The sequence below is a fragment of the Manacus candei genome, unplaced genomic scaffold (assembly GCF_025592945.1).
Source record: "Manacus candei isolate 608988 ecotype Guabito, Panama unplaced genomic scaffold, ASM2559294v1 h1tg000088l, whole genome shotgun sequence".
In the NCBI taxonomy this organism is placed as follows: domain Eukaryota; kingdom Metazoa; phylum Chordata; class Aves; order Passeriformes; family Pipridae; genus Manacus; species Manacus candei.
The window spans coordinates 2,212,965-2,236,833 of NW_026138136.1; the positions used below are offsets into that span (position 1 = coordinate 2,212,965).

At 40.0% G+C, this 23,869-nt stretch overlaps 2 protein-coding genes across 2 annotated transcripts; one reads left to right on the forward strand and one right to left on the reverse strand.

Annotated features, from left to right (window-relative positions):
* Positions 1 to 9,183: 9,183 nt before the first annotated feature.
* TDP2 (tyrosyl-DNA phosphodiesterase 2) lies at positions 9,184 to 15,664 on the reverse strand. The gene is made up of 7 exons (XM_051812802.1): positions 15,452 to 15,664; positions 15,295 to 15,377; positions 13,085 to 13,252; positions 11,776 to 11,867; positions 11,219 to 11,337; positions 10,676 to 10,846; positions 9,184 to 9,836 (listed from the first exon to the last, which is right to left on the reverse strand). The coding sequence occupies exons 1-7, from the start codon at positions 15,662 to 15,664 to the stop codon at positions 9,555 to 9,557; spliced, it is 1,128 nt and encodes a 375-aa protein (XP_051668762.1). The 3' UTR covers positions 9,184 to 9,554.
* Positions 15,665 to 15,689: 25 nt separating this feature from the next.
* On the forward strand, positions 15,690 to 21,310 carry ACOT13 (acyl-CoA thioesterase 13). Its single transcript, XM_051812845.1, has 3 exons — positions 15,690 to 15,825; positions 18,822 to 19,010; positions 21,167 to 21,310. Exons 1-2 carry the CDS (start codon positions 15,745 to 15,747, stop codon positions 19,008 to 19,010), a joined length of 270 nt encoding a protein of 89 aa, XP_051668805.1. The 5' UTR covers positions 15,690 to 15,744; the 3' UTR covers positions 21,167 to 21,310.
* The last annotated feature ends 2,559 nt before the right edge of the window (positions 21,311 to 23,869 follow it).

Here is a 23,869-nt window from a genome sequence, read left to right on the forward strand (position 1 = left end):
TTCATGACTACGAACAAATAATTTGTAAGTGCATTGTGCTCAGAGCCAAAATAGGACCAGGAATTCAATGAGCCTCTAGCTGACCAGGATACGAAGATGATCTGATAAGGATCACTCTATGACAGTTTTGCTTTTGCATTGGCTGCTGAACAGACAGAACCTGTTTTCTGTGGCCAGTCAACTATTGATCCAACTCCTTTCTGCCAGTGGTGCAGCTAATGGGATTCCACGGGCAAATCAAAGCTACATTTTATCTTCATTTTCATCCGAAATATGAGTTGGTCTTTTGTACTCTAGGCAGTCATTTACTGCTCATTTCCCTTTATCGATGGGTAAGAGTTGAAGTATGAAATGATTCTCAAGTGTAGTTAAACTGAGGTAACAGTTGACATTGTGACCATGATTATCGCTGCAGAACAACTGCATGAATCTAGATTTCATTCATCTTTGAGGTAAAATACAGTAGAAAGTATCCTTAAAAGAGAATTGTGCTGTAGTTGAAGAGACGTATTGATTTGTCTGCATAGGGACTAAGGGGGTGGGGGGAAAGGTGTCCAAAGTCCTTAGCGAACAACAACAGAGCAGTAAGGTGTTTCTCACTAATTTACATTCAAGGGCTTTTCCCCACACTGTATCTTAGAAATAATTTGCAAAGTGGTCTTTCTTATATGTTTTTAAATATTTTTCTCACAAAATTATTACTAACAAAATGAACAGAACACAAGAAGAGGAAAGCCAAGTCACTCAATTCATTTGTAAAATGGTAAAGGATGATTGATACTGTAGGTAAGTATTTTTTATATGCAGCTTTAATTCATAAACTACAGTATATCTCATCTCATTTCAACAACAGTTGATGTCTCCATTTCTCCCTGGAAACTCCTTCAGGTTCCATTATAGGAATCATAAATAACATGTGCTAATGAGACATGGATTGATTATGTTGGAAAAGCTGACATTTTCACCCATCATTCTAAATTATGTTTAATGATGGATTACCAGCAGTAATTCCTCTGATATGAGATTAAATAAAATAGCAGGCTGTTTCAGCAGGCTAGTCCAAGGGGATGACAATAAATCTGCTCAATTATTGTATTACCAATCCAGTTTTCACTGCTAAGGATATTATTATTTCATTTAGACTTGTTCATGCATCATAGATTACTTTATTTGAGTCAGTCAATGTGAGAAACTGCAGTATTTTATTTTCAGAGCTGCAAAGAACGGAGCTTTGAGAGAGTACAGTACATGCAGCTCAGCAGGCTTCAAGCAGACAGAAGAAAGCTACCAGTCTCCTTTCAGACCAAAAATATATTGTGAAAGGAACATTTTGTTTTCACCTTAGTTAACTCTCTGGAAAGCCTCAACCAAAGGATACTGCCTGAGAAACTACTCGATTGAAACAGAATCATTGGATCTTCTAGGATTTGTACTTCACCTTGGTCCTGTAGTATATTGATAATTCAGGTCATTCAGAATATCATTTGGCCTGAAAAACTAGACTGCAAATAACGGCAACAAAAGAATCCCTCTTTTCCCCTTGCCTCATGCTTGGAAGGGAGGAGACATGCCAAGTTTATTAACAGAAAATTAATAAACACAGGTAATAACACAGAAAGTTATTTTCTTTGCCAGACTGACCTCACAGTCCTGATAAACTTCCCTTCCTTGCAATAAAATGAAAAACGTTGCAGTTCACTCAGTGCCCCTGTTCTCCTCAGAATGTTTTGCAATGGCAGATAATACTACAATATGGAGCATGCCAAGTGCCCAGCTAAGCCATACAGATGTGAGGGAACTTTTAGGTAGATGAGTAAGTTTTAAACTTTCATCCCAGACTGCAAATCAGTGCAGCAGGTGGTCTGTTGAAAACACATCACACACAAAGTAGTGTAACTTTACCAGTTACTCTTCTGTAAAATAAGGAAATATGCAAACAATGGTTCCTCCACTCTGAACACCAGGAAGGTGACAGCCTTGCAGTGGCAAATTGTAATCTGTTCCTTGCAGAAGGAAATTTCTCCAACCCTGCTCCAAAATCTACTTCCCAAGTTTTCACGGACCTGACCCTTTCCCTGTGCTTACGGGCATCCCCTAAAGAAAGATGTCAATAAGGTAGAATTTTCCTCAAAAATAAAAGCACAAAGATCATTTATGCTCTAATTGTGGAAATTCTGTACTGAAGTGCAGTAGTTAGATGAAGAGGAGAGATGTGTGGGACACAGAATTTGTTTCTTCCCTAGTATCGTCACTCAGGAGTCAGCGAAGAAGTGAAAGCTGCTGACATGCAATGGGGAAGCTTGCTTTAGCAAAAAGGTCTTCTCCCTGGCTTGTTCCTTTTTCACTGCCCATCAGATAAGCTTTCTTCTTATCATATAGACCAAAACAAGGACGTGTCGCAAATAGTGTCCTCGTGGAAGGATAACCATACGTGTCTCTGCAGTGCTGGACTAATTTAGCAATATGGGAGTCAGTGTGACTAGGTTTTTGAAAAAAAAAATCAGTTTGATTCTCGTCATTTGTCAAAAAGGTAAAGAGAATTGTTAGGAATTATTGGATAGTAGTGGAAGTAAAATAAAAATGCTGTTACATCACTGTGTTGCCTAACATCACCCATTCAAAAAGGGTATAGCAGGATTAGAGAATGCAACACAGTCAAGAGTCAAGTCAGGCCTAACCTATTAAATAAATATTTGAAAAATATTTATTTTTCACAGTCATATTCCAGCTACTGCTAAGACCTCAAAAAACTCATCAGCAGCTAATTACTGATTTTAAAAAGACAATAAATGCACCCCAGGTGTTGTATTTTGAGGATGCACAGCACTGCAGATTTAATTTTGGGTACCTTGACAGTGTTTACTCTGTCCAGATTTCTAAATATATTCATATTATTGATCTCCTTAAGGTTGGCAGTTCAAACAATCTCTCTGAACTCTGAAGATAAACCCAAAAGCCAGTTAACTCAATGAAAGGACAAACTCCATAAGCCATATTCAAAGCCACATACAGAACCCACACACGCACCTGAGCAAGTTTATGGCAAGGATGCTGCTGAGGCACAAACTCCTGAGGCTGTTTGGCCAGTCTCATGATTTAAAGTCTCTCTGCAGGCCCTGGCACAAGGAGCACAACACTCGAGGACATTGCATTCTGCTCACTACTGTGGAGGGAGGGAATGGTATTTTTGCCATCATGGCCTGTCTTGCTTGTCAAAACAGCTTTGTATGGAAGCTGCACAATGGAGAACGTCAGCACAGATCTAGGAGCAGAGCCATGGAATTTCTGTGTCAGAATGAGTGGAGGATACAAAAATATTGTAATACATGCAATAAGCAGTGGATAGTTTGCTAAACTATTAGTAGAATGGTTCAAAGATGCTCGTATTTTCCTAACCTACCCAACAGTATACACCTATATGTATTCCTTAGTTCCTTAGTTCTGTACTTATCAATGGTGTCTCAAGATGTTCCCAGTTTCTCTGTACTCAGCTGCACTTCAAAGATGCCAGCTTTGCTTCTCAAGGATGCTTGTGTTTCCCAGATTGGCAGGCATTTTCCCTGTGAGTATTTCAGCAGGTACCTTCTTCTGTTCTGTATTTTTCCCTTTATAACCAGGTCACCTTTATGGCTGCTCCCCTATGTGTGGAGTTCTACCTACTCTTTGATAAATTGACAATTCTTGACACAGGAAAGTGGTATTACGCAGGTGCTAGAGGATGACGGGAACAAAAGGTGTTCTAAAGATGTAAAAATGTCATCTCTTCAGCATATAAGTTTTTTGCCTTGTCTTTTTACTTTTCCTCTAATTCCCACCTTACCAATTTTTTTTAACAATAGGCTGTATGACATTTCCTGAAGCTACTCAAATCTTCCCTTGTACAAGGAGCCAGTAACTTATGCACTTGATCTGTAAATGAGGATATTAATCTCTGAACTGTTATACTGGATTTCTTGTGGGTATATATGAAGGAGCCTAAAGAAACTGTCTGACTGCATTTAAAATATTTTTTCATGCTGTGTTGTTATGTCAATTTTGATTCCTCGGTTTCTGTGATTGCCATGTTTAGGCTACAGTTACGGAGGCTGAAGTCAGCATATTTGGTGTAAAAATAATTATTCTAATAATAACACAAAAAAAGATCAATGAGAATGTTGCAATTTTTTGATGTTGCCAGAGACTGCTTGGCTTTGAAAAGGAAGTGTGTGTGGAGAGAGGAAGCCTGGCTATCTCTCCTTTGTGAGGCACCCCCATTTCCCATGCCCTGCAGCCTTCTTGTCAGGGTTGATTTTCAGAGCCAGTGAGGGACAATGATTGTCCTCCAATGCATTGTGTGCTTGTGAGTTCCTAATTTTACTGATTGGAAAAGCACCAGATACAACTGCAGATTTTTTTTTATTATTTCTTTATTATTTTATTATTTCTTCTGCAGGAAAGAATATTCATTTAGATACTCAGTGCTAGAGCTTTTTGAACCATCTGTGCAAGTATGCAAAAGGCTCCATGGTGCAGTGCAGGCGTAAGGAGATAAGGCCTCTTCTCATCCTGTCAGGAGGAGACATCTTAGTGAAAGTAGGGGGAAAAGGATGAAAGTAACAACTGCATCTCTTTGCTTTCCCTGCATGGCAGTAGCTGGTGCAGTGCCCTTGGTTTTCTCGCAGACAGACTTTCCTTATTCATTGAACAAACAGAATGCAAACAGTCCAATGCAAACACAAAGGCATCAGAGCAAATGGCTCTCACTCATGAACTCTAGCAGCAGCTCATATTGCCTACTCACTGTCTAAGTCCAGAAATGCTATGAAACTGAGGAGTATACCAAGAAAGCAGATGGCTGAGGCTAAGATGGTATTTTCTAGCTGAGCCAATTCTTGCCTTTCATAGCACTGAGGAGCTAAAAGTTTAACACTGATGATATAATAGGCTGAGTGTGCTCTAAGCTATCTAAAGACCACCAAAGTAGCTTACTAAACAAATGTTGATCTGGTTACCTCCAGCTCCTTTCTGCAGTAAGTTCATTCAGCTGTGAAGCTGTCATCAACCAGGACAACTAACTCATTGCCAGACATCCAGAGGTAGTTTGGATACCTGGCAAGCACCCATTCCATCACCACCAGATGGACCTTCTGCCATTCAGTCGATGCTGATAGCAGGGAAGCCCTGACTCAAGGCATGGCATTACTGGGAGGTTTCACTTATTGCAGGGAGCTGGTGCAGCCCTCTGAGCACCTGAACCCTGCCTTCCCTTTATCTGCCTTGTTCACAAATCAACCAGCTGTTTGGAAGTTTGTCATACGACACCTGTTCCAAAGAGGTCTGGAAGAGGCACTGGTTTGATTATCACACCTTGGTGAGATTGTGTTATGCTTTTCCAGAAAGACTCTTCTTCCCCACCTCCCATCTTAAATGGATAAAAATTTTGACCTGTTTCAGTTAAAGGAAATGTCTGCCAACACTGAAAAGGAGGGTTGTATTCATCTTCGAAGCAGATTTTTTTCTGATTCTTCAATCACTGGGAAAAATTTTTGAAAGCCACAAGGAAGTGAGCTCCCTTTCTTGGACTATTTGCTCAGCCTTGTCAGTTGTACTTGCATGCATCTACTACCAGGTCCAGGTAAAGCTTCTGTCTCAGCAAATGATTTCTGAGTAGGTTTTTGTTAGCATCTCTGTCCCACCAGTAGCAGTATCAGGAAATAGAATAGTTCAAAATATTATAATGGCATGGTGTAATCCTTACTTTTTGTCTTTCATTTAAGTGTTACCCTTCAACAAGACGAACAGACGTTCTTACCCTTTTCCTTGGTCAAAACTGTAGATCTACAATATGTTAGTAGGCCAATTTCTTGTCATATGAGCATAAATACGTAAGACAACACTAGTGATTTTTTCTGTGGGTTGTTGCAGATACAATATAACTTTCATTTCAGTAGTTGTAATTAAGCAGTGTTTCTGCCTACTGTGCCTCCTGTTTAAGCCTCCTCATCTCTCAGCCATTAACAAAACAGCAGTGTTACACTGACGGCTTCTCAGTCACTGGGACTCGTTTCCTCTGAGCTCATATCACACAACAAGCCTTGTCTCCAAGAAATAAAAATACGCTATTTTTGAATCTTCATTAATTAGTATTTATTATACTCTTAGTGAACAAAAACCTGGAAAACTTACTCTAATGAAGTTAAGTGAACTCACTTTGTAACCCCTGTATGGGGTTAACCTGCCCTCGGTATTCCAAGACAGCACCCACAGCCACTGCGTCGTCAGCAGGATTTTGTACAGGATTGGCTGCCACTGGGGGAAAATATGTTAAGATATGCAGAAGTGAAAACATGACCTTTATGGAGTTTTTCAACTATACTGAGCTGAAACAACTGAAAACCATGCCACTAGCTCATCAAAACACAGTCCATCTGTTTCTGTGTAAATATTCTTGTCTTTTATTTTATACAGCATCCATAACACTGAGGTCTGCAGGTGTTGACATAATATAGATTATCATGTTTGTATTTTGATCTAGTAATTTTGAATATGTCTTGTCTGTTATTGCATGAAGTTAACTTTGAAACCAGCATATGATGTGTGATGTTTATTGTTTTAATCTTTCATACACTTCCTCTTTGTAAAATAATTTTTTATTAGTTAGAGTTTCAGATTACTCCCTACAGTCAAGAGCATAGATATTCTTTACATATACAGTTTCAATAATGATTAGGGAGTTTTCTGCTGTTACTGTGGTTGTGCCTGCTACTATTTTTTCCCCCTTTTCTTATTCTGCAATCCATCTATTTGCCTCCCTAGATGTTTAACATTTCTTTATTTTATTCTAGGTATATCTCTTCTCTTTTAGCAAATTCAAGCTCTTTTGATGTAAAAATGTGTAAGACTGGCTGGATTCTCAGGAAAAATTGCTTCTCTTGATATCTGAATCAAAGAATTAATAAAACAATGCCTCCAACAGCACATAAGAGAATGATTGCACTTTCTCACATTCACATGTTTGTATAAGTTCTTTGGGCTATAAAGATGCCATAAGATTATGCTACTGAATAAGGAAAATAAATCAAATTACAAATTGCAGGCCAAGACATCTTTGGTTTAGTTTTGCTGTTTCTACCCCTTTAGGTTTTAGTTGCTGTATTCAGCAGATATTTTACCTTTTACATCACTGATTAAATTAAGACAAATTATTTTAAGGACTCTGACTGCTCTTGATTGTCAGCAATTTGGATGCTTATTAAGTGGTTAAAGTACATTTAATTAAAGAAGTATTGCTTCATATCCAGTAGTCGGTAAAACATTTAGCATTTATGTCTTCTTAAATTTATTTAAGTATTATCACTTTTTCCATAGAAAAACTCAATAAGACTTTTAAAAGACGTAGGCATAATTTCCTCATTTGAAAGCATGACTAACCACTAATTGCACTGACTATAGTCTTACCCACCGTTTATAATTACAAAAATGAATTGGCCCTTACAAAGTGTTATGTCTTTGCTTGTGCCTATTAAAAATCTTACGTAGCCCCTCATTATCTATTCCAAAGTTTAAGAAAGACTGTTCATCAGAGAAGGGATCAGTCAATGCTAAAAATGGATCTGGAGTTTAGGTATCTAAGCTAAGTCACACACTGTTATGAATATTTTCTTTTTTTTGAATCTTTTCTCCTTCTTTTTGTTCTTTCTTCCCCAAGTTAAAAGCCTATTCTAGAACAAGAGTCATCCTTGTTCATGTCTTCCAAAACAGTCCAGAAGATGCAGCCTCAAAAACAAAAGCAACCCTAATACAGAAGCCACATAATCTGGTGTTTATTGTGAGGAAACATGAGTTTATTGTGCTTTCCCCTTCTCCAACACCTTTAGAAAAGTCAAACTTATTCTACACCTTCGCCTTTACCTTGCCCACAAATCCTTTGGCTATAACTAACAGAGAGGAGGAGGAGGAGGTTTAAGCCCTGAAAACAAACCCCATGACATTTCGACATTTCTTCAAAGGCTCTTGGTGAGGAAGACAAGATCATGGAGCAAGTCAGAATGTGTGACCTGTGTCAGCCCCATTTTAAGCCTGAAAGGAAAATCCTGGCAGTTGTAGATATTTTTCACTTTCTTATATAACTGTTTATTTGGGAATAGAAAGAAGAGATCATGGGCTCAACGTGAGTTAAAAAATATATCAGTGACTCCGCCCTCCTTTTTTTGAAGCTGAGTCATAATAAAATAATGGAATATGTTGACAGCAATCAGGATACAAAGATTTGGACATCCTTCCCAAAACAGGCTGTTCTTTTACCTTCCACAAAAGGAATTTGGGTTTTGATGTTTAAAGCAAAAGCAGAACAAGAGACTTCCGCAGCTGATTTCTGTGGAGATGAATTAATATCCTGAGGTTTATTTGCTTGTTTAGTACGGTCACCTGGGCCTCCTGCTGAATCAAAGGAAAACCACACCTACCTCAGGCCTCCCTGTTCCTGTGATGAAGGGAGGAGCTGGTTAAGGTTAACCTTTTGAGGAGAGATTTAGGCTGAACATTAGGAAGCACTTATTTACCAAGAGGGTGATCAAACACCAGAACAAGCTTCCTAGAGAGGCGGTCAATGCCCCAAGCTTGTCAGTGTTTAAGAGGCATTTGGACAGTGCCCTCACAATGTGCTTTAAATTTTGGTCTGCCCTGAATTGGTCAGGTAGCTGGAGCAGATGGTCCTTGTAGGTCCCTTCCATTCTACGAGAATGATTACACAGTCCCTAGAGTAAGAAATTCTGTTTGATCTTTTGCAAAGTCAGTGAGACCTTGGGCTGCTCAGGCTTTGCACAGCAGTTTACAAGAGCTTCTAGAAGAACATCGAAAGACAATACGTTTTAATCCGCAACTTATATCCACGTTAATAAACATAAAGGAAGGTATATACTATCCCAAGTAAACAACTTCCATTCAACTGCCTATAATCTTTTCTTGTCAAATAGAAGGCATACTGGTCTTAAATCTGTTCAATAGTAGTTTAATTCCTACTTAAGAAACCCTTATTCTGTGAGAATCTACTCATTCTTTCCTTGGCTGCCTTACTGTCTTGCCTGAAGGGGTATGTAAATTCAACACAAACTTCAGAAGTTAATACAAAACACCCTACAAAAGACAAGGTTGTAAAGGATGACGGAAATGGTTACAAAATAAACACAGTAGGCACAATAAAAGTAGTTTTAAAATAAAAAAGCAGGTTTTATTATAAGATCATAATATGTGCCAAAATAAAAGTGCTTTTAAAACCACTGAGTACGTTTGTAAATTGTATTTACAGGTTTCTCCTCCCATTTTAAAACTAGAATTTGGTTTAGTATTTGTGGATATTCTTAAAAATAAATATTTAAAAATGTGATTCAAGAGCAGATGCAAACAATAAGGAAGAGGGAACCCTAGCCTGAAATTAAGCCATTCCTGCCAAAGCCATTCTGGCAAAGAGCAGAGCATATGTTGGGGCTGAAAATTTAAATACACCCTACTTAAACTGAGAAGGTAAAATTTTGTACAACCAAGAATAAGTCATGTAAAAACTAACAATTACGTTTTTATAATATCACATCAAAATTACACAAAACACCCCAGTGATCACTAGGGAATCTGCCACAGTCTAGTTTTTCCAAGCCGATTAAGTCCATACTTCGAGGAATAATATTTCCCCCTTCCACTGCAGGACGAAAGTAAACACGGTCAAATCTCATCTTGCACTTGTATGGTGCATTTAGGTTGGTATTGGAGTGGGTGTCCCAAGTATAGCGGCAGTGTTGTGGTTTACCCAAAAACTCCCAGATATCCGTAACATTTTTAGGTAAGTCACCAAGTTTAGCAACCTGAAGGTAGAAGAGGGGAAAAAAAAACACAAACCCACAACGTACTGAATTCGCAAGTTTTACCTTCAAAAATAGAACTGAGTTGTCACAGCATTGCTTTTTTCTGCAAAACATTAAGTTGTTAAGAACAAAGATCTTGGAGATGTTTCTAAACTGTGGTATTTCTCAGGATACTCTAAAGCCTGACCAATTCTTGTAGTACTGTCTAAATCCAAAACATGTTACAAAATAAATGTTCAGCTCTGAATTACTGAGGTACAGGGGTCAACACTGTGCTCTCTGAACCAATGTCACTCCAATTCACTGCAATGGAATTTCATGACAGGGAGAGATGAAACTCTGATGTTCTAGTAATAACGCACAAATTTCACTTCTAGTATCAAAAGCCAAAAATTACCTCTAATTTTGAATGTCTTGATTATGGGGGATTAAAATCCCAAGATCTATTTCTCCAGAGCACCCTTTTCTTTCATTGGTTCTACAAGCTGAGAATCAGCAAGTTGGGCCACTAAAGATCAGGTTCTCAAAATGAGAAGATGTTTCTGAAGTCAAAACTTCATCAACTATCCCTGCATCTGCTCAGATGTAAATATTGTCAATAAAGCATTTCGTTATTGGGAAAGGGTCTCCATATAAATCATCTCAGCTATAACAATGCCTCAGCATAGCAATGCTTACCTCTACTTAGCCACTTTTTCACTTTTTAAGAATAAGTGTTGAATATCTCTGTTCTGCTTAAGCAGTTAATTTCTCATAAGGACAACAGAAAAGCCTGAGAAGATTAGAAGATTTTGTCAGAATACCTTCTCTAAATAACATGGTTGTTTATTTCTATTTACCTCGCTGTCTCTGAGGTTTGTATCCCCTCCAAATATAACAGTGGTGGACTCAGACTCCTCCTGCATTCTGTTTAACACTATTTGCAGCTGCTTTGTACGTTCCTTAGAGTGATCTTTAGTGCTCTCCAGATGAGAGGTCATAAGGCAAAGTTCATTACCAGATATGCTCACCTATGTGTGAAACAAAGAGGCAATGTTACTATCCAAACCACGATAAGAAGTTCAAAGACAAAATCCAATCACAAAGCAAATTACTGAATGACAGAGTTCTGGTTAATATTAGTTTCACATTGAAGAAAAGTGGCTTACAGGAGGATAACAGGCTTTTAGTTTTGTTTTCAGAGATTATGAGACTTGAAAATAAAGTACGGTAAGTAATTTTGATAAAAGATTTAAGTTTGCTAGTATCAAATGCAACTGGGTTTGTATGTTTGGAGAAGTAATTTTTCTGCTGTCACAGAGAAAAAGCCACTCCAGCATTTCCTGGAATTTTTTGTTTGGAAGGCAGAAATACAGCTGTTTAGTACATACTGACTCACTCACATGCACAACCAAAAGGTTCCTCTTCATGGCAGTTGTTGGAAAAGGTATTATCTCATGTTTCAGTAGCTTCACTCTGGATTTCTTTAACATTATGACAGTGAAATACTCATCCATGTTACCTAAAGAAAACCAGGGAAAGGAATGTTCGAGGATATCTTATGCTGTACCATAAATAAGTTAACGTTCTGAAAGAGACCTTATTATCACAACTTGTGAGAATCAACATTAATTTGTACAAAGTCACTAGTGAAATGTTGCATAATAGTGGTCTGAATTTTTCAGATTTTTTAAATGTAAATTTTTATGAAATTAGTTATCTGTGGTACTTTTCGGCTACACTGCTACCAGTCTTTCAAAATGCAGAAAAAATATAAAGGAAACCACCAGGCAAGCAAGCTTTAGACATGCATAATTTGCATCAAGCTATAGTATGAAAACACAGAAAATAATTTAAGTACTTCCTTCTTCACTTCATTCTTTATATTCCTACAAATCATTGGAGGGTTTGGCAAGGGAGACGGAATAAAACCAAACTTCATTTTCTGTTTTTTTCTTACCTGGAATAATAGTGTAACTGCCTGCTTTCATCTGTAGAAGACAGAGATGTGGTGGGATGACCTCTTGTAAAAATACAACGTCTGGATTGTATCTGAAATCAGCAAGGCAAGATTTTCAATTTAACTACTAAAAGGTAGTACTGCTACACTCTGAGGCCAAACAGAACAGGGTCAGGGATTTCAGGTGCCCCTTGCCCTCATTTTCCTAGATATTGTAAGAATCTATTCTTTAAATAAAGAAAAAAAATATTTCCATCATATTTAGCAGCATGTAGACACATCACCATTATACACCATGACTTTGCAAACGTTTGCACAGGTTTCATATACTATATACATGAGGAATTCAACTTAAGCTGCAAAGCAGCTCTGGGACATGGTCTCCATAAGACTGCAACCACCACCTTACTTCCTTATAACAGATCCCCTCAGGTAACCTTCAATTCATTTTGTCCCAGTCTCAATGACGACAAGCTCTTTTATTTCTTAGAGCTGTACAATCAGTAACAGTTCACATGGGGCAGCAGTCCTGAAAATGCTGATTTAGACATGACTTTACAGCTGTCCCTATTTTTGCTACGCTGGTGAATAGCAGGTGAAGGACAAACCTAAGGCCTTATTTACAGAAGAAAAATACTGTCACCCCAGGTTAACTAAATCAATTTTCACTTGACTTAGCTAAGGAATTTCTGCTGTTTTGAGAGGAAATTACCACATGTTTAAATAATTTAATTTACATTGATAAGTTACTGTACTAAGATAAATCATTGAGCTTTTAAATTGCTCATAAATGTATTCAAGGTAGGCTTTCACTGATAGAACTATAAAAGATAATCACAGATTCTATTGCTTTTATCTTGCATATTTACTTTTTTGATAGACAACTAAACATTGTCTAGCAAGAGAAAAAATTTCACTACAAAAATCTTTGTTGTTTCAAACAGTTTGCTCTCGTGTGAAGTTGTTCATACTACTGGAATGTGACAAGAAAGTCTCTTGCAGTTTTACTCTTCTTATGCACAGGATGCAAGTATGAAGTATGTTCCTGATGTGTGACTTCAACTAGAACAATATTGTTCATCAACAGATTTTTAAAGTAGCTATCGCAGAACACTTAACCTTTGGGATCTGCATACCTTTTCCAGTCAGTATACGAACTTTCAGCTACTTAGGGTTTATGAAGTGATTGTACTGCGCATCTAACATTAAGATAATTTGGGCATGAAGATCTGTAAATACCTAAATCAAGAAACTTTTTTTTTCCTTTAAATCCAGGTACATGACAATACAAAGATGAAGCTATACTTACAATGCCAGGTACGTACAGACCCCTCTAGCTCGTTCTTTCACATTTCCGAGATCCAGCCCATCGATGTTCCAGGTTATCAGTGAGAATTTACTGTCATCTTCTTTTTGCTCTGAGTCTGCACTATTGACACTGGCATTACTAGTAGTTGCATCTGCTGTGAGGTCAATACTAAAGAGAGAGTTTACTTGTTTGTCAACATGCATAATACTGTTCTTTCTACCGTTACCTCCCTTATTTTCTAAACCATATATTGATCTCAACATAGTTTAAAAGCGCAGTAACTAAAACAGAGACTCCAGTCACACAGAGCTGTAGTACACAGGTGAAGTAAGTGGTTCCTCTTCCTCCTTACAGACACAAAATAACATTTACCATTCTGATTTAAATTACTCAGATGACAATCAGTGTAACCCAAAGCACCTGAGTAGTTCAACTCTTTCCTCCTGCTCTCACTCTTTCCCCATATCCTTCAGGAACAGGCTGCTCCCCAGTGGACTCCCCACAGGGTCACAAGTCCTGCCAGCAAACCTGCTTCAGCATGGGCTCCTCTCTCCATGGGTGCACAGGTGCTGCCAGGAGCCTGCTCCAGCACAGGCTTCCACTGGGGTCACAGCCTCCTTCAGGCATCCACCTGCTCCAGTGTAGGGTCCTTCCAGGGCTCCAGGTGGATCTCTGCTCCACCGTGATCCTCCCTGGGCTGCAGACACACAGCTGCATCATCACGGTCTTCACCACGGGCTGCAGGGGAATCTCTGCTCCAATGCCTGGAGCACCTCCTGTCCCTCCTTCTTCACTGAACAGTCTGTAGCGCTGTTTCTCTCACATATACTCAGTTCTCTCTTCTGCTGCAATTACTGCTGTGCAGCAGCTTTTTAACCTTCTTAAATACATTATCCCAGAGGTGCTACCACCATCACTGATGGGCTTGGGCTTGTTCCATGGCAGGTCCATCTTGGAGCTAGCTGGCATTGGCTCTGTCAGATGTAGGGGAAGCTTCGGGTACCTTCTCATAGAAGCCACTCCTGTAGCCCCACACAATCAAAACCTTGCCACACAAACCCAGTACAGAATAACCACACTGATGTTGTGGTTGTTGCTAGCTAGCACTTTCCCCAAAACCAGGACTGTTCAGCTTCTCATGCTCTGCCAGCAAGCAAGTACATAAGAAGCTGGGAGACAACATGGCCAAGACAGCTAACCTAAACTGGCCAAAGAGATATTCCATTCCACAGAGCATCATGTTCAGTGTATGAACTGGTGGGAATTGGCCAGGAGGGGCCAACTGCTGCTTGGAGATGGGCTGGGTATCAGTCAGTGGGTGGCTGAGCAACTGTATTTTGCCTCACTTGTCTTTCTTGGGTTTTATTTCTCTCTCTCTCCTTTGGTTGTCTCCCTTTTCATTACTATTAATATTATATTATTTACTTTATTTCAACCATAAAACTGTTTTTATCGCAACGCACAGGTTTTACCTTTTTTTTTTTTCCAATTCTCCTTCCCACCCCACTGAGGGTGTCCATGCAAATAGGTGCATGCCACTTAGTTGGCATCTGGGGTTAAACCATGACAGGTAGAGATGTGTAAAAATTCAATTCCACTTGCAGTTTGATATCTTTTGTATGGCCTGGTGATGTGCTGTGAGACTGTGTATGTAAGACACAGATCTTACATCTTAACTTCCACAGGTACATTTAACAAGGTGTCCATGCACATGCTGATTTTATTTAAAGATATAAACATCCATACATCTAGTATAATACATATATGTATTGTTTCCACGTACACAAATGTGTGTGTGTGTACAGTAAAATCTGCATGTGTATTGCTGCACAAGGCAATGAGAAGAAAGTGAGCCTGTCCCTTCTCCAAAACACTCGCAATCCACGAGCCCAGCGGAAGGTGGTTGAAGCATCCACAGAGAGAAAGTGCAGCCCCCAAGTCTGACAGCCTCTCAAGGCGAGAGAAACGCCGGGAAACGACCGAGAACAGTGCAGAAAAGGCACAGAACTACCTGTCTCGGCAAATGTCAGCCAAGGTGCGATGCCATGCTCGCCGGGCTAAGCCCCGACCCGGGGATGGCCCTCCCCAGGTGAGGGGGTCCCAGCGCCTTCCCTCGGAGGGGAACCTGCCTCCACCCGGGGAGGCACCGCTGCCCCCACCTCGGACCCATCTCCTCCTGCCACATCCCCCCTTGCCCCGATCTCACCTACCAGGTGCCGGAGCCCGCGGAGGCCGCCCCGCCTGCCGCCCCCTCCGTCTCCAGCGGCGATTCGAAGTAGGCGTTCAGCGCCCTCTGAAACACAGGGGCCGGTGGCAGCGAGGGGCCGCCGCCGGGCAGCCCCGCGGCCCCGCCGCCCCCGGCCGTACCTCCATGTGCCAGTCGCTGCCGGCCAAGAAGCTGCGCGCCACCGCCGCGTCGCTGCTGGTGATGGCGGCGAACTCGGAGCACAGCACCTTCCTCCGTTTGGCGACGTGCAGCGCCTCCTCATCCTCACCCTCCTCCCGCGCCGCCGGCGGTGGGTCCCGGGCTGCCTGGACCAGCTCCTCCCGCCGCCCCTCTGCCGCCGCCGTCTCCTCCATGTTGGAAGGCGGCGGGAAGCACCGCCCGCCGGCGTTGCCGTTCCGGGGCGCGGGCGGGCAGCGATCGGCCGGGCGGCAACATGGGGTTCACGGTGGAAACCCTCAGGGAGGCCATGAAGTTCATGCTGGAGTCGCAGGGCTTCGACCGGGTGCTCCGCAAGGTACGGGCACTCGGGAGGCAGGGAGCGCGTCCCGCCGCGCTGCTCGTTTAAACGCCGCTCTCTCCTCTCCCGGAATGTCGGGCTGGATTGGGATGGGGGGGTGGGCACGGCACTAGCCCGGTGTTGCAGGCCCGGCGGTGTTTTCCCCGGATTCGAGGCCTCGGAACGGGGCGTGTGCCGTGGTGGTAACACGGGATAGAAAACACAGTTGTTCTTCAGTAATTCTCGTTAGATACTCCAGCTGCCTTCCAGCAGCTCTCTGAAGGTGAGGACTGTGCTGAATAACCTTCAGGAGTCATTCAGTAGCTGGTATTCTTCTTCCAGGAGTGTGAAATTATGAAATAAATGATTACTCTTCTCTGTTTAAAAAGGGAGCTCATTATGACATCTCACACCTAACCCTGAAGTCAGGCTGAAAACACAAGCACCTCAGTGCTCTCTGAGTTTCTACACAAGGCCCTACAGTAATACCTTCTGGTATAAAGAAATGTATTTGACTGGTACTGCTGTAATGACTTACTCCTCCTTATAGACACAATTACGTGTATTATATGTACATTAATTGTGCATCATATGTATAATTATGTGTATCACATGTACATTATGCTCAAAAAGGTTGAAGTTACTGAGTTGTCTTAAACTGTGTAGTGCGTGGTAGCGTAGCTGCTGTGTACGGCAGTCCTGTGAAGCAGTTTCAGGGTTTTCATTAAATTTTGCAATGCTACAATTCTCCGTTGAATTTCTATTTATTTGTGCAACTGTGACATGGAGTGATGCTGTAAATATATCTAAGAAAACCAACCATGTAAAAATTCATATGATTTGCATTGTAGAGGAGCAAATGTAATGATGGAAACAGTGCTTTTGTTGACAGCTCCATGATCTGATAAATCCAGTAAAACCAACTATTTGCAAAGCAATTCTTACTGTCATGTTTCTCCAAGACATGTTGGGAAGTATGAAGTTTAAAAAAAATGTATAAAGCTTTACGTTTAAGAAGCTCATTTATTTATAAAGAGTCCAGTTAGTTTTTAGTCACCTCTTCCTGTGATATCTTTACTGTCCTTTACCTTAAAATTATATGAAGTGGAGAGCAAATGCAGCATTTCAGCTCATAAAGGACAGTGAGCCTTGGGAGACAGGCTTCCTTCCTTGCTCTGGAATACTTTTAGACTTTTCCTGGAATCTTCTAGAATTACGATGACACTAACCTGGTCATAGTAAGAATCAAAGTACAGTTGTGTTTGAATTGAAAGTAGCTGCTGTTTTTCTGGGAGGTACCTGAAATCTTTCTTACCGTAACTAAATGGGCCAAGATTTTTCCTATCCTGGAGAAGACAGGTTTTAGTCTGAAACTGGTTCAGCTCCAGCAGTAGACTTAGTTTCTGGTTTAACTCCAGTGTGGTATCTACCTAGGGCTCAGAACTGTGAGTTTTAAAGCCCTTTTTGCAAAGTAGTGCATGGCAATAGTGGCTGGAAGCTGAAGCAATATGCTGGTTCCTAAGGCAGACGAGTGGGAGGACAAGCACAGGAGGGCTGTGAGAAGTACAGACCAGCAGTTATAGCTGTGTAGGTCCTGGAAGCACTCAAATACTGAACTATTTTTGTCAATGACAGCAGGCACCTAGTGCCAGATCAGAGCAATGGCAAATGGAACTGGATGCTTTCCTTGCCTCACAGGTGGATTGGAGCACCACTCCCTGACAGAAGTGGAAGCCATCTGCTCCCAGTGTCAAGCGTCAGTGAAGTCCTCATTAGGAATTCTGTCAGAAGTCTAGGCCTCCAGTGAGTGCAGCACAGCATGCCTGGTGTAGGACTTGGGATTTTCACTGATCAAGGTGCTATTTCTGTATTAGAACATTGCCTCAGTGATTTCCCCTCTGTTTAATCCCAGTTTTTTCCATTCGTAGACAGACTGTGTACTACATCATCATTGATGATGTATCATTTCTCTGCAAAATTTGAATAAACTTTGGCTTATCAGAAAGGGACACTGGCTGACACTGAGCTCTTACGCTGCATTATAAATAAGGAATAATGAAACTGGAGACATTTCAATCTCAATACCTTTTAAGATTAAAAGAGATTTAGATCAACTCAGCTGATAACAGTATGGAAATACGGAAGTTTAAGAAAAGGCTTTTAAAAAAAATTAAAATTAATAGGAATTATAATGAATATGTCCCCATTTCACTTTCCATAGTCAAAAGTTGTAGGAATATATGCTGAACTTAGCCCAGTTTTTCATCTGCTTTCAGACTTTGAAGATAGTGCTACTAACTGAGGAAACTTGAATTGAGACTTTAAAATGCTGAATTGCAGTAACTTCTTGGTCTCAAAATTCTAGCTTCATGTATTGGTTTCAGGGGAAAGCATGGTACCACAGATGTACTGTAATTCTCTATTTAACACCTATGAGGTGGAATAAAACTGTATATGCAAATAATGATGCTGTAACACTGTGATACAGTCTTGGATACTTCTACGCAAGAGTATGAATTTCAGATCAGAGAGGCCAATCTGATTAGTATTTCTAGTACTCATTTCAAAATACTGATTCTGAGATTGCTCTAATATAATGATTAATGAATTACTGGTGATCTTGTTCCTATTTTGTGAGCCAACAAATATGGCTTCACAACTGTGGTACACAGAGATAGAGCAGTTTTGTGTTCCCTCTAATCTGGCCTTTCACTCACAGATTAAAGCTAAAGGAAAACTTAAGAAGAATGCTGCCTCCTAAGGATTCCTGACAGCATAGAAAGTATTGAAGTTTTATTAAGCTGTGTGCACTAGAAATACACATTTTTCTAAGGCAATAGTCTTCTGCTCAAAATTTATGGAAATACCTAATGTGACAGTTGAATTACTGTATTTTTTATCTTTTGTCTCATGAGTCCAGAATTAAACAAGCTCTACTTTCGTTTGGATTCAGGGTGATATTGGGTGTTGGTACTATGATCAGTAAGCTTTTTATTCCCTTTTTGATCATACAGATGAAACTTGTTTCTGCAACTCCTGGAAACATTGTTTGTGAAATGAAAGTAGAGGAGGAACATACGAACAGATATGGCACATTACATGGAGGTTTGACAGCCACACTCGTGGATGTGGTGTCAACAGCAGCGTTGCTGTACACGGAAAGAGCAGCACCTGGAGTCAGTGTGGACATGAACATCTCGTAGGTATCATTCACCATGTTTACTAAAACATACTAACTTTTCTTCCCATATTGACTCCACTGTACCTCATTTCTGTACTGTGGCACCCACTTGAAACCGGTGGTTTCTTTGGTTTCAGAAGTCCTGTTTTGATAAATAAAGGGGAGGCAGATGTGTATTTGGAGACATTGGCATTTGGTTGCAAATTCTGAGTTGCACTTTTTTGAGCTTTTATTACACATGTTTCAGAGACAGTGTCCATTCATTCATAGAATGTAAAGGTATGTTGATATGTTGTCAATTGTAGTCTTAAGAAATTGGTTCGGCTTCAGACTTGGCTTGTGTAGATACATTAATGTCTCCTCAAAAACCAAGATCTAGGGTAAGCAGCTTTCTATAAACCCTCTTTCAGTATTAGTCCATAAAATGTTAAACCAGAAAAAATATTAAAACAGGAAACAGTTCAGCTCTGTTGTGTGCTCATACAGAGGGTAAATTACAGATTGAATCAGAATTTATCAGTGGAAGAAGATTCCTTTGTTCTATGTCATTTCAAGGTAGTTTTATACTGAGAACAGTTCTTCCTGTAATGCAGATTTAAAGCACAGTGTCTTTAAAAATAGTTGTTCTGAAACTTTCTTTGATCATGCTATTATAGCTTGTCAGCTTTGCTTCATTACTTTTAATGAAGATATTATGACTGATTGGAACTAAAGTAATCCTACTTGGAATAACTAGAGCATTAAAAATCTTAGAAAAGTAACCCCTCTTCAAAACTGTCTTTAAAAAAAAAAAGCCTTATAATTGTGTGGGGAGTGATCTGTATCTTTCCAAGGTTCCCTGCTTTCTCCCCCAGCACCTTCTGATTTGTCCACTGGCTGATGGGACTGAAGCATCTATTTAAGCTTTATATTACCACTGTGATGACTAGGATCTTACTGGAAATTAAAACCTGAAATTCCCCTATGATTATGGGGTTTTCCCTGTATCTGACATCTGAATTATTTACACTATCAAGTATGCCCACCCAATTACATAAGGGATAAAATCTTAGGAAGGTGCTGTCTCTTGGAGATGATTCAAAATCACCTTTAGGCAATGTTACATGAAGCAGTATTAATAGCTTTGTTTAATCTGGCTACTGCTTTCATTGAACAAGTAATATTGGATATTGAACATTGCTATAAGACAACTTTTTTCCTTTTTGGGAAAGGAGCTTTTAAAAAAGTTGTCATGAGATAGCTATTTTAGTAATGGAAAGAACAGAGAGAAACAGAGAAACATTTTTTTTTTGTAACCACAAGAGGATCATCAGCAGCCTCTGGGAAAGAGACAAGGCTGAAACTCTGCCCTTGTCAACTAACAGACCTTGTGTTACATCAGCATTAGGCATGACTGACATACTTGTGACATGGTGTCATGTATAAAAACGGACTGGTTGATGGAATTTATCTCAGTAAGATTTATATCCAGCAATTCTACATTCTGCTCTGTAGTTCTAACATTTGAATATTGTTCCCTTACTTCAGGTCATGATTGGAAATTGAATCGTGTTCCTCCTAATCCTTTCCAGGCTTTTTGTGGAGGAATTTCTTCCTATTCTCTGAAGTGTGTTTCAAAAGCACACCCTCCTGCTCATGTAAATAAAAACAAAGAGTTATCTAATGAATGGAAACAGCATTTGAGGGCTGCCCAGATTTCCATGACTTCCCTCTAACCGGGGTATGGGAAGCAGTTAACCTATGCTTAGGTTCCATACAGAAATGACCTTCTGGAGCTTTTGTAAACAATTACATTTTGCAGCTGAACCAGCCAGACTAGTTCAGAAAGGCTGTAGGCAGCCAGTAGTGGTTGGAATAGGACTTGGCACTGAACTTTTAACTGAGGTCTTGGATACTGATTGTTTCAGTTCCAAAATGGACTTTTCCTCAGAACCAAGCCAATGGGTTTCTTTCTAGCCTCCATTTTTTCAGAGAACTCTTATACTTACTTCCACTGATAGTACTTAGAGGAGCTCAAATACTTTAAGAAGTGGGGATTTGCAAGCAGGCAGTTAGAGACACGTGTCTTTATTGCCCACTTTTTCTAATTCCCTTCATAATAATCTAAAATGCAGGAATATTCTTGGATTTGTCCTCTATACAGCCTCTTTTAATAGTTCACTTTTTATTTCCTTCAAGATACACTTCTGCTGCTAAGATTGGAGAAGAGATATTGATTACAGCTCAGATTTTGAAGCAAGGAAGAAGTCTCGCGTTTGCCACCGTGGATTTAACAAATAAGGCAACAGGAAAGTTAATTGCACAAGGCAGACACACAAAGTTCCTAGAACATTAACATAAGGAAGTAATGTAAATAATAATGTTGGACTTCAGAATGCCAAACAGAATTATTTTCTCACTTAAATAAGATACCTGCACAAAGTTGTGTTATTCTGTAGAAAGTGAATTTGTCTCACTTCCATCATGAACAAATTTTTTGCCACCAGAATTGCCACTAGGCTAAAACTAGTGCCTATTTTGGGACGAACAACAGAGTGTGATAGCATAGGGATGCATCTGGCTTTTTTTTTTTGGTCAAGGTAGCAGAAGAGAAGAGCCTTTGGAACAGCCATATGGTTTACCAGCATGACAGAGTTTTAAGAGATCCGTTCTCTTTACCTGTGGTGTCATGTGACAGAGCAACCCTGTCTTCTGGCCTGTCACAGTCACACGCAAACACAACTATATATGCTTATAAACTGTACTTGTTCTGTAAGATGATAGTACAGAGTTCTTATAGTGCAAAACTGGTTTAAAAGTGTAAAGCAAGCTAATGCAAAATGTTAATTTACTGATGCTGTAACAAATTCAAAAGTATTCAATAAAGCTTCCTGAAACTACCTTTTTAAAGATTATTTCATGGGTTGGTAACCTCTTTGCACTGAGTAAAAGTTTGCCAACACGATGTGCTTGAGAGGATGTAGTGGAACTTTTGTACACAAACTCACCTCAGATGTCATCATCTCCCTCTGATTTCTGAATGTGAAAATGCAGTTATATGATATGTGTTTTTCACCTCTACCTACCTGAAGTTCTGATTATATTTGTTTAAAACTCATCAGCTGCACGTTAGAGATGTATCAAAATAAATCTGGTGACCTTTGATCAGGCTGAGGCTGTAGGTTGTCTGACTCGGGTTGAATGTGGTAGTTAAGCTGCTGTTCATAGCTGAAGACTGGGCTCCTCGTGCACTGTTCTGGACAGCCTTAACTGCTTTCTTCTAACTGATGACAAACTATACATGGCCAGGCTATTAAACTGCAATAAAGACAGCAATGCTACATATGCAGGGCACATTTTTCTTCCCTAGCGGGAGATTTGAAAAAGCTAATCTACACTAGTAAAGAGCACATGTCGTGGAATTTGACTCATTGTCTTTACTCATTTGACTTCTTTGATGAAATGTGCAGTTGGGTTTTTTTTTTCCTGTGGGTTCCTCAACCTAAAGAAATAATTTCCAATGAGTTAGGTGACCTGTTCATGCAGACTGATTTTCAGTATAAAGTCGAACAAGTTTACTAATGTGTCATCAATCTTTCCGAAATTACTTTTAAACAAGTGATATAGCTGATAACTAACCCCTCACTGGAAGTTCTCTAAAAAAAATAGTGGGCTCAGGCTATCAGCATATATTTTTCCTGCTCAGGAAAAATAGAACAGTTGTTCATGGTATATACATTTCCAACAGAAGCTTTTTCTCTGACACTGTCTCAGAAGTAAACATTGCTTACATGCCTGTGGCTAGTTGAACTTTTAATAGCAGCATCTTCTCTTCAGCAGTACATTCATAAATTGTTTTTTCCTCAGCACTTGCAGTTACTCATGCTCAGAATCACCCCCGAATCCTCTTTAAAGGAGCATAATGCTTTGCTAAAGTAGTTCTGCAAAGATGCTTCCTACAAGAGCAACCTTTTTGGTTTTAAATCTTCACTAAGCAGAACTAGATACTTCACTGTATTAAATTCTCACTTTACCGCTCCCTCTGCCTGGAGCTCTGTTACGAGTCTCAAGCATCTCCAGTTCCTCTACAATTGCTAGGATGAGCAGTCAGAGAGAATTCATCACAGCAAGTGGACACACCTAGTGAATTTGGCAATTGCTGATCTGGTTATCTTCCTATAAACATGTTCTGGCATCTCCAGTCATCTTTTTTCTCATTCTTAAGTTTACCGGTTTTCTGCCATAGGCTACTCATGTAGAGTGTAAGGAAATGAAAGTGAACATTGAAACTGCTCCCTCAATTGCTATAACCACCCCCCCAATTCACTGGAACACAAGACTGATTTTGACTATTACCTGAAATAAAAGGCAGAGGGTGAGAACAAAGGAGGTGCCAAATTCAATATGTGCTGAAAGACTGAGAATGCTCTCAGCTCTGTGTGCTTGGGCAATTCTGTCCTTGTCTAACTGTCCCACTGCAACTTCACATGACTTCCCTCAATCAACACTGGCTGCCTCAGGAACTTACCATAGTTAAGTGGTCTCATTCTATCACTTAGCATTCATCATATCTACATAATTACAACTGAAAAGCGTCCAGGCAAATTGAGAGTGGCAAACCTCAACACAAAAACAACAGTACTCTCCTGTTCCCAATCAAGCCTGGCAAGGACTGTTTCAGTCCAAGAGGGAAATGGGAAAAAAAACCTGAAAAAACAAGTGAATTTCTCTTCTCCTTTAAAACAGACTATTCAACATAGTATTTTAGTGCTGCCTAATTAATGAGGGACATCATTAATATGCAGGCCAGTTATTTTAAAAGAAGTTAATTAAACTGATTATTTTAAGACAACCTTGTCTGTTATCCCTCTACCAGCAGCATGTTGACCTTGTAATTTATTT